At 43.7% G+C, this 15414-nt stretch overlaps 1 protein-coding gene across 8 annotated transcripts in view; it reads left to right on the top strand.

Annotated features, from left to right (window-relative positions):
• The first annotated feature begins 92 nt into the window (after positions 1–92).
• The window catches only part of dtnbb (dystrobrevin, beta b), a 49344-nt gene continuing 34022 nt past the window's right edge, over positions 93–15414 (top strand). For 7 of the 8 annotated variants that reach the window (XM_066674481.1, XM_066674471.1, XM_066674462.1 and 4 more), the window contains exons 1-10: positions 93–364; positions 2394–2443; positions 3166–3233; positions 3733–3813; positions 4363–4576; positions 4801–4886; positions 6535–6689; positions 6783–6888; positions 7911–8077; positions 10016–10140. In XM_066674481.1, coding sequence (XP_066530578.1) covers positions 3167–3233; positions 3733–3813; positions 4363–4576; positions 4801–4886; positions 6535–6689; positions 6783–6888; positions 7911–8077; positions 10016–10140 — 1001 coding nt within the window. In that variant the 5' untranslated portion in view covers positions 93–364; positions 2394–2443; position 3166. The remainder of the gene's footprint in view (positions 365–2393; positions 2444–3165; positions 3234–3732; positions 3814–4362; positions 4577–4800; positions 4887–6534; positions 6690–6782; positions 6889–7910; positions 8078–10015; positions 10141–15414) is intronic. The other variant, XM_066674437.1, reaches the window with a different exon arrangement.

Here is a 15414-nt window from a genome sequence, read left to right as displayed (position 1 = left end):
GCGCGCCATTGCTTGCTTCTGTGTGTGTTCTCTGCTGTCCTCTGCTGTTCACTGATGCTCACAGGAGCTGCACTCCGCTCAGTGGGCGACTTCTGGCTACTGCGGCTCTAACGCACGATCAAACGGAGCGCTAACGGAGAGAGGAGCGCGGTGAGGATGAGGAGGATGATGACGGTGGGCGACAAGGCCCTGGGAGCGACGGAGAAACGGCGGATCCTCGTCCCCCAGCACTGAAGCGTCCTTTAATAAGAGGAGTCGAGGCGGTGGGATGCCCGGAGTGTTTCCTGCTCCAGAGCCGAGCCCGTGTATCCCTCTCCTCCTCCGCCGCTGACGATGGAGGCGCAGCCTGCGTAATCTTCCGCCGGTGAGACCGACCCCTCCACCCCCCACCCCCCGATCACGGCACTGAAACGGGCATGCCGAGGTGCGCGCTCGCGCTGCGTCCACATTAAAGGCGGTGTTCGCTTATATTCGCGCGCATCTGTGTGTTTAGCGTCGATAGGGGAAACGGTGTGTGTGTGTGTCTGTGTGTGTGTGTGTGTGTGGAGGGGGTTGACTCTGTAACATGGCCGCAAGTGACGTGTGTTCTCTGTGGGTTCTTGCGGTGGCTCGTGTGGGGGTCTACCTTAGCCGTTTTGCAGGAACATGTAGTGTCCAGAGTACTGCTGTTTGAGGTGCGGCTCTCTCTCTCTCTCTCTCTCTCTAGGCCTACTAACAGCAGGCGGCTCATAAGGCTGTAATAATCATGGTAATAATGCTGTCATAACAATAGTAACAGTGCTGTAATGACACTATAATAATAGCATAATAACAATGTAATTCTAACTCCATGCTGCTAAATGGATTTAACCTTCTGTAGATTAGAGCAAACACAGCTGCCTCTGAAGCTGAAGTTGCCTTCCTCTTCAAATTTTCCTTTCCACCTTAAACACCACATCACTCACTGCTACAGCATTTAAGGTGGAAGGGATCTTTGGATACAAAGCTGGCAAACGAAAGTAGCCAACTTCAGCGCAGGGAGAGCGAAGGAGAGCTCCAGCAGTGGTCATGCTGTAATGATCTGGGGCTGTGATTCACGCTCAGTGCACCATCAGTGGATGACATAATGCTGGGAGACAGTTCTCTATTCGCTGAGAGGTGGAGGGTGCGCTCACGACCAGAGCTGTAGTAAAACCCACCGAACAGATCTGCGCTAATGTGGATTATAACAGCGAGGGCTCAGGGGTAATTCCCTCATAATCACAACGGTGATGATTACAGCTAAGATGCACGTAATAACAACAACAAGCGGCAATAGGAATGCAATTAATAAGAATAAATCTAATAACAATGTAATGACCATGGTATTATCAAGAAAAACAGCAATTAAAAAAAAGGATGGCGGTTGATAACTTAATAAATGTGTGCTCATACAGAATATAGCAAAGTATTGACCGTGTGATTAGTAACCATAAGGAACCATTCAAATAAAGGTAATATGTAATAGAAATAGCCATAGATAATAATGATAATGCAAAAAATAAGAACAATAACCACATTAATAAAATTGTAATAACATTGTCATGACACCAAAAATAAACCGGGACCAAAAGAAGATTATATGAATATATGATGATATATGATTAAATGAATAGCAGTGTGCTAACTGGCTTAGGGAGATCATTGCAAAGGCTCAGCGTTAATAACATCACAACAAAATAATTATTAATAATTAATAGTGATAATATCGGTAATAAAACTGTAACTACACAGTAATGATGATGAGTATTTTAGCATCAAACACTCACTAGTGTTATATTGTTTCTAATTATTTCAAACCTCATAACAATAATAATAACTGATGTTATAACATGCTTACAACTATGTAATTATTATGGAAAAATTTGTAAATAAATAAATAGTAGCCCTTATATTGGTGGTGATAATAGCAGATAGCAATAGTAATGCATCTAACATCAATAATAATGATGCGAATGCTGCTGATTCTTATTAATTAGACAATTAGAAGAATAACACTGCAATAAAAATGTAACAGCCATGTTATTATAAGGCCTACGACATTCCCTGCGGCCCTAATGCCTGCCCGTGACCCCTGGCTTTCCCACTCCCTGATGCTCTGCAGTGTGCTCCTTGTCTATCATCGTAAAGAGCCCTTTTAGCAGCCTGTGTATCATTAGCCCACAGGATGCTGCCTTTGCGCAAGCTAATGGCAGATAGAATCATCATTTACACACTTGATGAGATCTGGAGTGCTCTTTTGTGCGTCCAGGAAATGGCAGAGCTGACCTTAATGAAGGCCCTGGTACGAAGTGCATCACTTCCTAACGGGAGGCAGATGTGTGTTTGCTTTTCTTCTGCTGTTTTGGGTCTCATTTTCTTGTCTTTTTTTACAGGAACTCTCCACTCTTTGCTTCCCTTTACCTGAGAACCAGCCGACCGACAGGTGAGCAGCATCTGATCGTATCCGTCACTTCTAAGAGAAATGATGTAGCGCCGGAATTGGGATAAAATGCTGGCCACAGCTCTGCAGAGACACTCAAGTGCTGGTACGGGTGGATCAGACACAGCACTTGCTGCTTGAGTTTATAACTCAACCCTGTGTCCACTCTTTGATACACACTCCTCCCTCGTTGGTCCACCTTGTAGATGTAAAGTCAGAGACAGTAGCTCATCTGTCGCTGCACAGTGTGTGTCGGTCGTACTCTAGTCCTTCTTCAGTGACACAGGATGGTATCTGGACATTCCTGGTTAGTGGACAGTCCTCAGTAACGCACCACCACCCGAATCACACCTGCTCTGTGGGGGTCCTGAAGGTACTGAATTGTTCCAGAGAGCACAGCTTCAGTGCTAGAGCACTATAGCCTAGTGAGCACTTAGCGTGGCACATACTCAACTCAACTCTGCAGCAGGGACCAAACAGCAAGTAGAGTACAGTACAGTACAGTGGAGTAGGTACAATGCAGTGGAAAAGGATCATCATGTACAGAGTCATGTACAGCTGCTCCAGAGCATCCTAAGGATATTTTATTTGCTTTGCATGTGCCATATTGAACATTGTTATCTACAAATGTTTGGACACAGTGTATTACCCTTTGTGTGTCATATAACAGAATATTGTTTTTATTATTATAATTATTATAATAAATGTGTGACTGTGATGTTCAGAATGATTGAGGAGGGCAGCAAGAGCAGCAAGGCCACAGTGGAGAAGAGGCAGCTCTTCATGGAGATGAGTAAGTTAACAGACTGTGCAGTGCTTTGTTCACGCATGGACACACACACACACACACAAGCACAGGCCAAATGACTTCATAAATCTTGTCCTTTGTGCACAAAATGAGACTATAGACCGAGTGCCACAAACATCCAAATTAAACCTTTAAAAGATTAAAGAACCACTAGGTAGTATTTTTACCTTAAAAATTACAGCTTCAAAATGATTGTGATGCTTCACTGAGCTGTAACAGGGAGAATAGAGCCTCTGTTTTTGCTTCTCTGGGCTCAGCACTGCAGCAACTGTGCTATGTAAATTTTGGAGAAGGGTAGGAAACCAACCCTCACCCTCCGTCTTGATTGCTAGAGAGCCCAGGAGCTGAAATATCCAATATTACTTGGTAATGCAAACTTATATGTTGAAATAGTGTGTGTTCATTTTGACCTTTATTGACAACATATAATAATAATAATAATAATAATAACAATAATAATAATAATGCACTTTGTTCTCACCAGGAGCTCAAAACTTTGATGTAATTCGACTGTCAACGTACAGGACGGCGTGCAAGCTACGATTCGTTCAGAAAAGATGCAATCGTAAGTGATGCCTCCATGTTCTTCGTTGTGTACGCACCAGGACTCCTCTGTCAGCAGATTTATACCAGGAGATAAGCTAACATTGCAATTTAAAGGAACACTATGTAATATTTGTACCTTAAACTTACAGCATCAAAATGATTGTGATGCTTCTCTGACCTGTAATAGGGGGAACAGAGCCTCTTACTACTCTGGGCTCAAAACTCCAGAAAATGCACTATGAAACTTTTGGAGGAGGGTAGGAAACCATCACCTCCAACCCCCCTCCCCATTTATTTTAGTATAGTGCTGTAAAAATTAAATACACTACGGTGAACCCCAGCAGTTTAAAACAAGAAAACACAACAAAACAAAACAAAATTAAATACACTAGGGGGTATTCAAAAAACAAACAAACAAAAAAATCTTACCTATTGTTCCTTTAATTTTAAGCCTGTCAGCCATATGGTCACTAGGGTGTACAGAAAGGAGTACATCATGCCGTAATCTGGAGTTTGAGGTGTTATTTTAGAGGCTATTTCTCAGTTTCTCCGTCCTCTTCTATCACAGTTCACCTGGTGGATGTGTGGAACATGATCGAGGCGTTCCGTGACAATGGGCTCAGTACCCTGGACCACAACGCTGAGATCAACGTGTCACGACTTGAGACCATCCTCTCCTCAATCTTCTACCAGCTGAACAAGCGCCTGCCCACCACCCACCAGATCAACGTGGAGCAGTCCATCGGCTTGCTGCTTAACTTCATGGTGGCCACATACGACAGGTGAGAACTGGCTCTTTACAGCGTGCCACGTCACCTGGAGTTATATTCCTAAACTTAGGCCAACCTTATGTGACAGGATGGTGGCCCTAACCCTTATTATAGGTCAGTGGTGTATCATAATGACTATGGAGCGGTAATTTTAAGGTAGGAATATTGCCTACTGTTCCTTTAACTGAGGCCCAAATATGTAACCCGTATCTCTAACCCATATGTTTGTTTTACAGTGAGGGGCATGGAAAACTCACAGTTTTCTCCATGAAGTCGATGTTGGCGACCATGTGTGGCGGGAAGATCGTTGACAAATTAAGATGTAAGTCATGCTTTTTATATGTACATTAGTATTCAGTTAATTTTAAGCTTGAGAGACCACTTTACACTATTGACTTCACTGATTGGCCAAACCCTCCTTGATTCTACACTCTCAGTCCATTGGATCAGCTCCACTGACCACACAGGAGCACGTTGTAGTTCAACAATTACAGACGGTAGTCCATCTGTTGCTCTGCATACTTTGTTAGCCCTCTTTTCAACCTGTTCTCCAATGGTCAGGACCCCCCATAGAGCAGGTGAGGTATGATGTGAGTGGTGGTAGTGGTGTGTTAGTGTGTGTTGCGCTGGTGGATCAGGCACAGCAGTGCTGCTGGAGTTTTCAAACACTGTGCCCACTCTGTTAGAAACTTTTTGTTTTTACCTTGTGTTGGGTTGTGGGACTATACTCCGACACTGGGGGGTTTAAAAACTCCAGTAGCCACTGCTGTGTCTGATCCACTGGTACCAGCACAAAACACCTCACTGCACTGCAGTGCTGAGAATGATCCACCATCCTTTCTGGGGGTCCTGAGCATTGAAGAACAGCAGGTAAGAAGCTAACAAAGTACGCATAACAAAAGATTGACTACATGCTGTGTTTACAGCGCTCCAGTGTGATCATTGGAGCTGATACAATGGACAATGAATGTGGAGACAAGAAGGTCATTTTAATGTTTTGGCTGGTCACTGTAGGTTCATTTTAAACCTGGATTGGTTTAATAAAGGGGCACTCTTCCTTGATTTTTTAGCTGGATGTAAAACATATTGCTGACCCTTTGCTGCCCTCTGGTGTATAGGTGTATATGTATAAATCCAACCAAGCAAATTTAGAAACGACTACACCTTATAAAATTATTTAATTTAGAGCCTGGTCTAAGCTTTTAAATTAAGCCTAATTATTTTTTCTGAAGGAACCTTAACCCATAAATCGATTGTTTTGTCATTTCTCCTTTTGTTTTTGTACATTTCCCAGCTTTGCATTTACAGTAGGGCCTCGTGTAGTTACATCTATTGAACACTAGGCTGTGCCGTTCGTCATCTGTCGACCTACACTTAATGGCGACTCGTTTTACAAACACACTTGCTCACTTCCTAAAGGGTGCTAAAAGAAGGCTAAAGTGTAGATGATGGATCATGATGTTGGAGGGTGTTCCTGGATGTTTTCATGTGTGAATATAATTTGTTTCAAATTAAAGCAACGCTAGGTAGTATTTCAGCCATAAATTACAGCATTGAAAATATTGTGATGCTTCACCGACCTGGAATAGAGAGATAAGAGCCTCTGTCGTTGCTAATCCAGGCTCTGCACAGTAGAAACTGCACTATGTAACCTTTGGAGGAGTGTAGGTGGTTTGATAATGGCTGCTACTTGGTTTAATTATTATATGATAGTTCCAGTATTTCACAGCAGTGTTGTGGGATTTACACCCCTCAAGCTGATGTTTACTATTAGGCATAGCGACATTTAAATCATGTATAGCTGCTCGAGACCACCCCTGCCTAGTAGGGCAGTGCGTTTCTAACTGTATTCCCTCATCATGAGGGCCGTGTACTGGTATTTAGACAAGAGTAACTTGGTTAGAGCTGCACAGAGCTGAAATGGTGTGGACGTATATTATCTGTGATGTTCTTCTCTGCCTCCATCTCAGATATTTTCTCTCAGATATCCGACTCCAGTGGGACGATGGTGTTCGCTAAGTTCGACCAGTTCCTGAGGGAGGTGCTGAAGCTTCCCACGGCCGTGTTCGAAGGCCCTTCTTTCGGCTACACGGAGCACTCAGTGAGGACCTGTTTCCCTCAGCAGGTGAGTGTCCTCCTCTCTCATACAAAACGTACAAGGCCCTCGTGTCCGCAGTGCAACTCGACACAGACCTGTCTCTGACCTCTCCTTTTCCAGAAGAAGATTTTGCTGAACACTTTCCTGGATGTGATGATGGCCGACCCTCCCCCGCAGTGCCTCGTTTGGCTACCTCTCATGCACCGACTGGCCAATGTAGAGAACGGTACGCGCTGAGGATGCTGCACCACACCGGCTTGTTTACTGTTTACTCGTTTACCTGCTGTTTGTGAACATACGGGGCCTTACAAGGGCCTAAAACCCACACTAACCTGACAACATTGGTCTGTTAATTTAGTATGTGCCCTTTGTATTGTGATTATCACTTGAATAAAATACCCTAAGCGTATGTAGGACTTAAGTCCATAAGAGAAGTGTTCGGGTTGATGCCTACGTTAAGAAATCCATGACTGTAAATCAGTTTTCAAGTCGTCTTTATTGTCATTCCTCATTATGACGTATATATGTCACAGCGGGGACCACTATTCTGCTTGTGCTACTACAGATCTAGCCAAACGGACGCCAAAAACGTTGTGCACTTTTCAAACTCGAATTCTAGGACTCATCTGGTGAAGGAAACTCCAACCTGGAGAGACAGGGTGGCCTTGCCCTTAAGCAAGGAACACCTTGCTTCTCACAGAGAACACCTTACCTTCCATGATGCTGCTAACAGTTCATATCCCACCTCTGGCAAATTGATGGTGCTCTCTTGGGATTGTTCAGATTCCACAGGGTGCCAGACAATCCCTCGCTTAAGGGCAAGGCCTCTCTAGGTTGGAGTTTCCCCTTTTCGGGTGTCAGAGTTATTCAGTGTCAACAGCAGGGGTGTGTGTGCTGGATCTGTGGCAATGAATGCAGAACAGTGAGGCCCCCGCTAACAACTATAGCTTTAAAGCAACTCTAGGTTGTATTTTTACCTTAAAATGACAACTTCAGAATTATTATGATGCTTCACTTACATGTAATACTCCAGGCTCAACACTGCAGAAACTGCACTATGTAACTTTCAGAGGCAGGAACATTTCTCCCATCCTTATTTCAGGACAGAGCTGTAAAAGTGAATTACACTCTGCTAAATATCAAATCTCACCTAGTGTTGCTTTAATATTTATAAAACCGGGTTCAAAATAATCAGCACAAAAAAACTCTAAGCAAAGGTCTGTGATATTTCTGTCCTCTCTGCTGCAGTCTTCCATCCGGTGGAGTGCTCCTACTGCCGAAGTGAGAGCATGATGGGATTTCGCTATCGCTGCCAGCAGTGCCATGGCTACCAGCTTTGCCAGAACTGCTTCTGGCGTGGTCATGCCAGCGGCCCGCATAGCAACCAGCATCAGATGAAGGAGCATTCTTCATGGGTACGGATCATACAACTGTGTGCAGACACACACACACACACACACACACACACACACACTAGACATGAAACTGTAAATTTAATATCATGATTAAAGTGGCCAAAATGATCATGATTATCTGTACAGGGGGTCCTCGACTTACGACGTTGATCCGTTCCTACGTTGCGTTGTAAACCGATTTTCAGTGTAAGTCGGAACATACGTACATACTGTACGTAAATAACATACTGTAAGCACTTATCCTATCCTAACACCTATCCTCCTCGGTCTCGAGCCTTCCGCCGCGCACACCAAACACGAAGTTCACGTTACGACGTTTACGACGCAAAACCACTTCAGTCGAAACAAGGCTTTATACAGTAAATGGGAGATGTGTCGTAACCACGAAACATCGTAACTCGGGACTGACGTAACCCGAGGACCTCCTGTATTACGACTGTAATTTAAATGTGCTGAAAAGTTAAAAAGATACAGAATAAAATTATTTCAGCGAGTCTTATTAAAAAAACACACACAAATAAAACTTGCAGCACTAATAAAGTTTAAACAAAAACAGACTTAAATGAACAATGAACTGCAGTCTTGTTTAATCTTTGTCTTCTGTAAAGCTGTAAAAGTCATGTGAGATTAAGATGCTCATCATTCCATTAGGATTTGTTCAACACTTAATTAGTAATCATAAATTAATTAACCTCGGTTTAGTTGTTTTGTGGAAACAAAGAAAACTGAGGTCCCTCTTTAAGAGGCAGGTTTAGTTCAAATAGCCTCTAGAGCACAAAGGAAAATGCGTTTGAATGTAACACTAAAAGCATTTAAGGTGGAACTAAAGCACTAAAGGATAAAGCACTTGTAACATTTAAGGTGGAACGGAGCACTTTGTAATTCTGCGTAGAATGGGTTATTTCCATGGCTCATTGACAGGGCCACGGCGTGGTGCCCAATCTCACCTCCGTGTCCTGATTTCACTTCCCAAGGACCCTCGAAACCAAGGACGGTGAAATCAGGACGAGGAGGAGGTACCACACCATGTCTCGGTACCTGCGCCATGTTTCCTCTGACACAAAACAACCCCACATTACAGGTGGCACAGCGCTGCCGCACTGGGAGACTGTTGCTAACTTTGGTGGATGCTGTAACTTACGTGAGATTTTCAAACCTGGGGAATCTTTAATTTACACAGAAACTGTATCACTGTAAACATCAGGAGTTTTTCCCGGTAACTGTTTCATATCTAACCCACACAAACCCATATACACTTACCTAGAAACTGCTCTACTTCAGCGTACCGCTAATGAGTTGAAAGGTACAGAGCGGACACCTGTGGCTCTTTGGCTCGTATGGCATGGGGTGATAATTGAGCTCCAGAGTTGCGTTTTCCTTCGGAATGTCCTTCTCCTCTGATGCAGGATTTCATGGGGGTTTTATGTGATGTGGCAAGTGGCTTGTATTGATTACATTTTTAAATCTCCCCCACTGGCCTCAAGCTCAATCGCTGTGCTGGAAATTGAAGGCCAGGAAAGAATTTGCAGCGCTTCCTAAATCCAATTCTGAGAGATTTTCTCTCTCTCATTTTCCCTCTCACAGATACACATACACACACACACACAATCTCTCACTCACTGCCACCACAAAGATGATTGTTTTCAGCCCCAGAGCTCTGAACAAGGTCATGCCAGTTCAGTTTTTCCTGAATCAAACGACACTTTCTAATAGCGCCACAAGTAAAGAGACCCCTCTATGGTCCGCTCTCATTGACCCCACTATTAACCCTAGTCCTACACCAAAAAGGATTTGCAATGACAGGTGAATTTAGCCTTAGTCTGTGTTTTGGAAGATGCTCTATAGTTAAGCTCTTTCTGTCTTTACGAAGAGCTGCAGCTTTGTTCTCATTCCACTTCAGTCCATCTAGCCTCGTCTCTGTCTCTGTCTCTTCCACAGAAATCGCCAGCCAAGAAACTGAGCCATGCCATCAGTAAGTCTCTGGGTTGCGTGCCTATAGGAGAGCCTCCCCACCCTGTGTTCCCCGAGGCAGCAGAGAGACCGCAGGACCTGGCACACCCAGCGTAAGTACAATGGAGCCCCTCTTACGGTCTGCTCTAGGCCAGACCACAATACACAATACCCCACCACCAGACAGAAACAGCGGTTTCTTTCCATGCCGAGGGTTTCTCACAAATAGAAGCAGAGAAGAGCGAAGCTAAAGCACAGAACAAACACCCAGTGATGGACAGGGATGTGAACTGTCCAAGCAGATGCGTAAACTATATGGAAGTGGTCTGTTTCTTTTTAATAATTGTGTAATAATAATCACATGTGGGTCTGAATTCTAATGAATGGAAACCTATTGGTGTTTATAAAGTCTATTAAAAATATCCACTCAGTCTGGTTTAGAGAAGGGAAACTTTGGACATTCAAACCCTATGTGGAGCCGTGGTCACGTTAAATAGAGGTCTGTCAGCAAATATCAGGAGTAATACATTGATACAGTAAGTGCTTCATCTTGATCATTTATTGAAGTGCCCTTACAAGGCACTAAACAGAAAGGAGCAGGTGAAGAACAAGTTATTTGGGCTTGCTTTTTTGCGAGATGCAGGGGTAACACACACCCAAAGACCCCCTTGTTCAGGATGGTGTACCCCCACAAAACACCACAACCCATTGAGTTCCTTAGCCCCTCAACTCTGTGCCACCACAGTATTAATAGCCTACCTTGCTGAATCATCTCCTTCCAATTGAGGGGACATATTATGCAAAATCACTTTTTGTGTGCTTTTGTATTTCCACTTGGGTCTCTACTGCTCTTATAAACACTCCAAATGTGCAAAAAAAACCCCAAAAACATTCATCCGTTTTCTGTGAGTCAGATTTTGGCGTCTACGAGCCTGTTGGATGGCTCCCTTGTGATGTCACAATAAGGAAATTTGCATAGAGCCACTCTGGCACCACCCTTCACCTGCATAAACGTGGGATGGGTGGGGCTTAGTCGGCAACAGCTTATTTGCATAAAAGGGACAGAGCCCTCGTTCTGAAAGGGCCTGTAATGGGCAACAATAGAGCTGATGAGATGTCTTTATGTGAGAATGATTTTGTGGAAAGAACTTCATGAACGAGTTTTGTATCGCCAATAGACGTATTCTAACTTGTTTAAAAAGAGGTATAATATGTCCCCTTTAAAATAATATAACCAATTTTTATTTATACCTATTTTTTATATTTGTGCTAGTTAAAATATTAATAAATACATCGGTAAAATAAAAAAGTCAGGTAAAGTCAAACTGATTTGGGTTTATTTACATGTGTGCTTAGGTGTTTTTAGGCTGTGGTCAGTCGGCTGCTATTGGAAGCAGTTTAAGGTGGGACTTAAATATTCATGGTTAACGCTGTCTAAATTCACATTCCACTGTAAAATCAAACCCTGAAGTGAAATCAATGTGAAATTCTGGACATTTCACACTAATTAGAAATCCTTTAGAAAAGAGGATGTGTCCAGGAAAAAGAAGACATTTGGTCACCTTCTGCCGGGACAGTGGGGAGGCTCATGTGAGGCCAAGAGTGAGGGCCGTGATGTCCGTGTTACGATGGAACATGGTTGAATTGCATGAAGAGAACTGAAATGTGGGCAGCACGGTGCTGCTGCAGGTGTCGTTGTCACACAGCTCCAGGGTCCTGGAGGTTGTGGGTTTGAGCCCCGCTCCAGATGACTGTCTGTGAGGGGTGGGGTGTGGTGTGTTCTCCCCGTGTCCGCGTGGGTTTCCTCCGGGTGCTCCGGTTTCCTCCCACGGTCCAAAAAACAAAAGTGGATTGGCGACTCAAAAGTGTCCGTAGATGTGAGTGTGTGAGCGAATGTGTGAAGGACTGGCGCCCCCTCCAGGGTGTGTTCCCACCGCCACCCTGAACTGGATGAGGGTTACAGACAATAAATGAATGAATTAATTGAAACGTGTCCACATTATGCTTCTATGAAATGTGTCACTTCTTAATCCACCTCGTAGATGCTAAATCTTATGCTGCACAGTGTGTGTTGGTCATTCTCTAATCCTTCAACAGTAGACTTTTCTCAGTCCAGCAGTGACACTGAGAGGACACTGATGCCATGGAAAAAACATGTTTGGTTCCATAAAGAATATAATGTAAGAATTGGCTTTTTTGTCTCCTAAGCACCCCTTACCTGCTGATGAGTGTAATTCACGTTTAGAGTACTGTTGTGAAATCAACAGTCTCACACACACATCTCTCTCTCTCTCTCTCTCTCTCTCTCTCTCTCTCTCTCTCTCTCTCTCTCTCTCTCTCTCTCTCTCTCTCTCTCTCTCTCTCTCTCTCTCTCTCTCTCTCTCTCTCTCTCTCTCTCTCTCTCTCTCTCTCTCTCTCTCTCTCTCTCTCTCTCTCTCTCTCTCTCTCTCTCTCTCTCTCTCTCTCTCTCCCCAGGGGAATGTGTGAATCGAATAAAATAATGTTTATTACATGATAAAACCCATATATTGCTCATAATACACACTGGACCGTGTTATTACAAACATAAAATGTAACTTTGGTAGTGCACTAGCCGTTATAAACACAGCAACCGACAGTAAAGCACTTGTTACCAGAATCGATGTCCAATGCTTAAAAACTGAGCTAATCTGGCTAAAATTAGGAGGCGCTAGCACTTGCCCTCATTTATCAGTAACTCTCAAAAAAATGGATTATAACACTGTCCTCAACGAAGCTTGGGTTCCACCGACACAAAGTGTAACTTCAGTCATTTAATCCACACAGCAACCGGAAGAAAGCACTTATTACTAGAATCAATGTCCAACGCGAAAAAGTGAGCTAATCTGGCTAAAGTTAGCAGCTCCAAACCCTGGCTCACTGCTCAGTGACTCTCACAAACAGATTATAACACTTACATCAACAAAAGTATCACTAACTAGCACTGCAACGCATGAAAACAGGGCAAAAGATACTTACTGCTCCAACTCGTGTCCTCAGGTCTGTCTCAGCTCACTCTACTGTGTAAATTCAGTCCAGTATTAACTCATTCTCTCCCTATTACAGCTCCATGGAACATTACAATCATTTAGAAGCTGTACTTTTAAGGTAAAAATACTACATAGGGTTCCTTTATTATTATTAAATTTTTAAAATGTTCTTCATACTCACACAAAGACCACTTTGTAGCACCTTTGTTTTAAAGAGTGTAACTCAAGCAGCCATTATGTGTCTGATCCACTCGTGCCAGCAAAACACGCACTAACACACCAACACCACCAGTTTAGTGGTTTCTTAATACTGGACTAGCGCCCAGAGAGCATGCAGACGTGGGCCACCTCTGGCAGAAATAGTGGCCCAAACTAATTCACTCACAGTGCTGCTAACTGCACACGGACCAAGAGAGGACACACATTAAACGCTCCTTTAACCACATGTCACAAAACAGATCTGGTCCCCTTCTGAGAAGGCTACGTGGCAAACTGGCTTCTGAAGCTTGATTGGGTGTTTACGTGGCCCTACGTGACAAGCGGTCCCCTCAAGCGACATCAATCCTTGTGGCACAGGGGGCATAAAAACAGGGATGTGGGCCCAGCCAGAGCCAGATTCGTTTCGCTGTCTGGTTAGTGATAGGTAGCTAGTTTCTCAGCATGTCCAGCCTGTCCAAGTGTCTCAGAGCGCAGTGCTGAGTTCAAGATTGTAAAGTTTTAGTGTTGAGGAATGCATCAAATATTCATTTGCTTTTTTACAGCTGCAACTGCATTCATCTTTTCATCAATAACTCTGCTCTTTATTTCTGTATTTTTCTCATTTCCGCCAGAGCCAACATCGATCGGCAAATCCATCATGGGAGAAAAATGTAATTAGGATGTGCCGAGAGGGAAGATATTGTTCGTAAAGCATATATACGACTGTAGCTTTCTGTTTTACTGCACTGTAAATATGAGGACTACAATCAATCTTGTGTGGTTATGGGGGCTGTGGCTCATAGGAGCTGACTTCATTTTATTCAGTGGGGTGCATGAATACAGGGATTTATGAAGTCTCTGAAAGAGCCCAACATGTTACATACACAGCTTTCTGAGGGAAAACAGCTGGAAGGGTTTGATTCAGTTTTTATATTGAGTGCTGCTCCATGTTTTATTCCGTCATGGATTCATATTCAGGTGAATGGGTTACATTTTGCTGGTTGTAATAATGCATAGGTTACTGTGAAATGGATTGGGTGGTGATGAATTAGTATGCATATGCACTCCTTTTGTGTGGTTTCTGATTAAATGGAGGCTTATTGTTATATTCCTCGGTTGCCTGCCAGGATGTTCGCTCGTGTTCAATCAGGCCTCGAATACGAAATCACTGCTCTTTGCTTTCCGCTCGTCTTATAAGTAATCAAACATCAGGAGAGCCCTCAAGAGAAGGCAACAGCTTTATTCCTTTCAGAATCGCCGCTTGAAAATGGAGTGGAGATGTGACCTCAAGCTGACTGAAACCTGTCACGGGTAATCATGCGGGGCTGTGGCATTGTTTGATGCTCTGGAACAGAATGACAAAAGCATCCACCGGCACCCGGGTCTGAAGCCTCCTGTGGGGGGTAATGGCCAGAGCACATTCTCATGCTCGGATGGCATTTCAGAGTTAGCGGCGGGGAAGCACACAAAAGCTGGGGGGAGCTCTAAAGTTAATAGACGTTGCTGATGGTGGCATGTCCCCACAGAGTGGCACGAGCACTTAAACCTGGATGTTTTTCTGAGAAACAGGCTTTTCTGCTCTTTTCTACTGTTGGATGTTGACATGAGATGGCTGGTTGTGTTTAGTCACGACTGACTTTATTTTTGAAAGTGAGAGGCAGCTGGAAGTGGACAGCCAAATGTGGTTTACCTCCTGTAAATCTACTGATAGGGGAGTCCTGGCGCGCGCACATTCATGCTGTGCAGAGTAAAAAAATCAGAGCTCTCTGTGGGCTCAATGGCTCCTATCACTGTAGGAATGATCTCTCCTGTTGGAGGTGCTGAGTAAGTTTGGGGTAGTCATATAAAAGTGAAAACAGGTTTGCTTTCACTTAAAGACGAGGAGCTCTTTTTGCATGTGATTAATGAAACCTACATATGACGTGGAAACAAACACAGTAGAAGAATCAACTTTAATGCTTCGCCTACCAGTGTCTCATTATGTCAGGAGTGAGGGACGGACTGATGGAGCGGACGCATTCGCTAAAGCACAGATAATTTAATTATAAGATAGTTTAATTTACAAAAGAACAACAAACAGAGAGCTTAACATAACAAGATGACTAACAGATAGCTAACAGAGGCATGGACAAAGGAACCAAACGAACAGAAGAGGAGTAAAGACAAACTAGAGATACGGAC

Source organism: Hoplias malabaricus, chromosome 1 (assembly GCF_029633855.1).
Source record: "Hoplias malabaricus isolate fHopMal1 chromosome 1, fHopMal1.hap1, whole genome shotgun sequence".
In the NCBI taxonomy this organism is placed as follows: domain Eukaryota; kingdom Metazoa; phylum Chordata; class Actinopteri; order Characiformes; family Erythrinidae; genus Hoplias; species Hoplias malabaricus.
The sequence above is the reverse complement of the archived record's forward strand: the minus strand, read 5'-3'. Positions and strand labels throughout refer to the sequence as shown.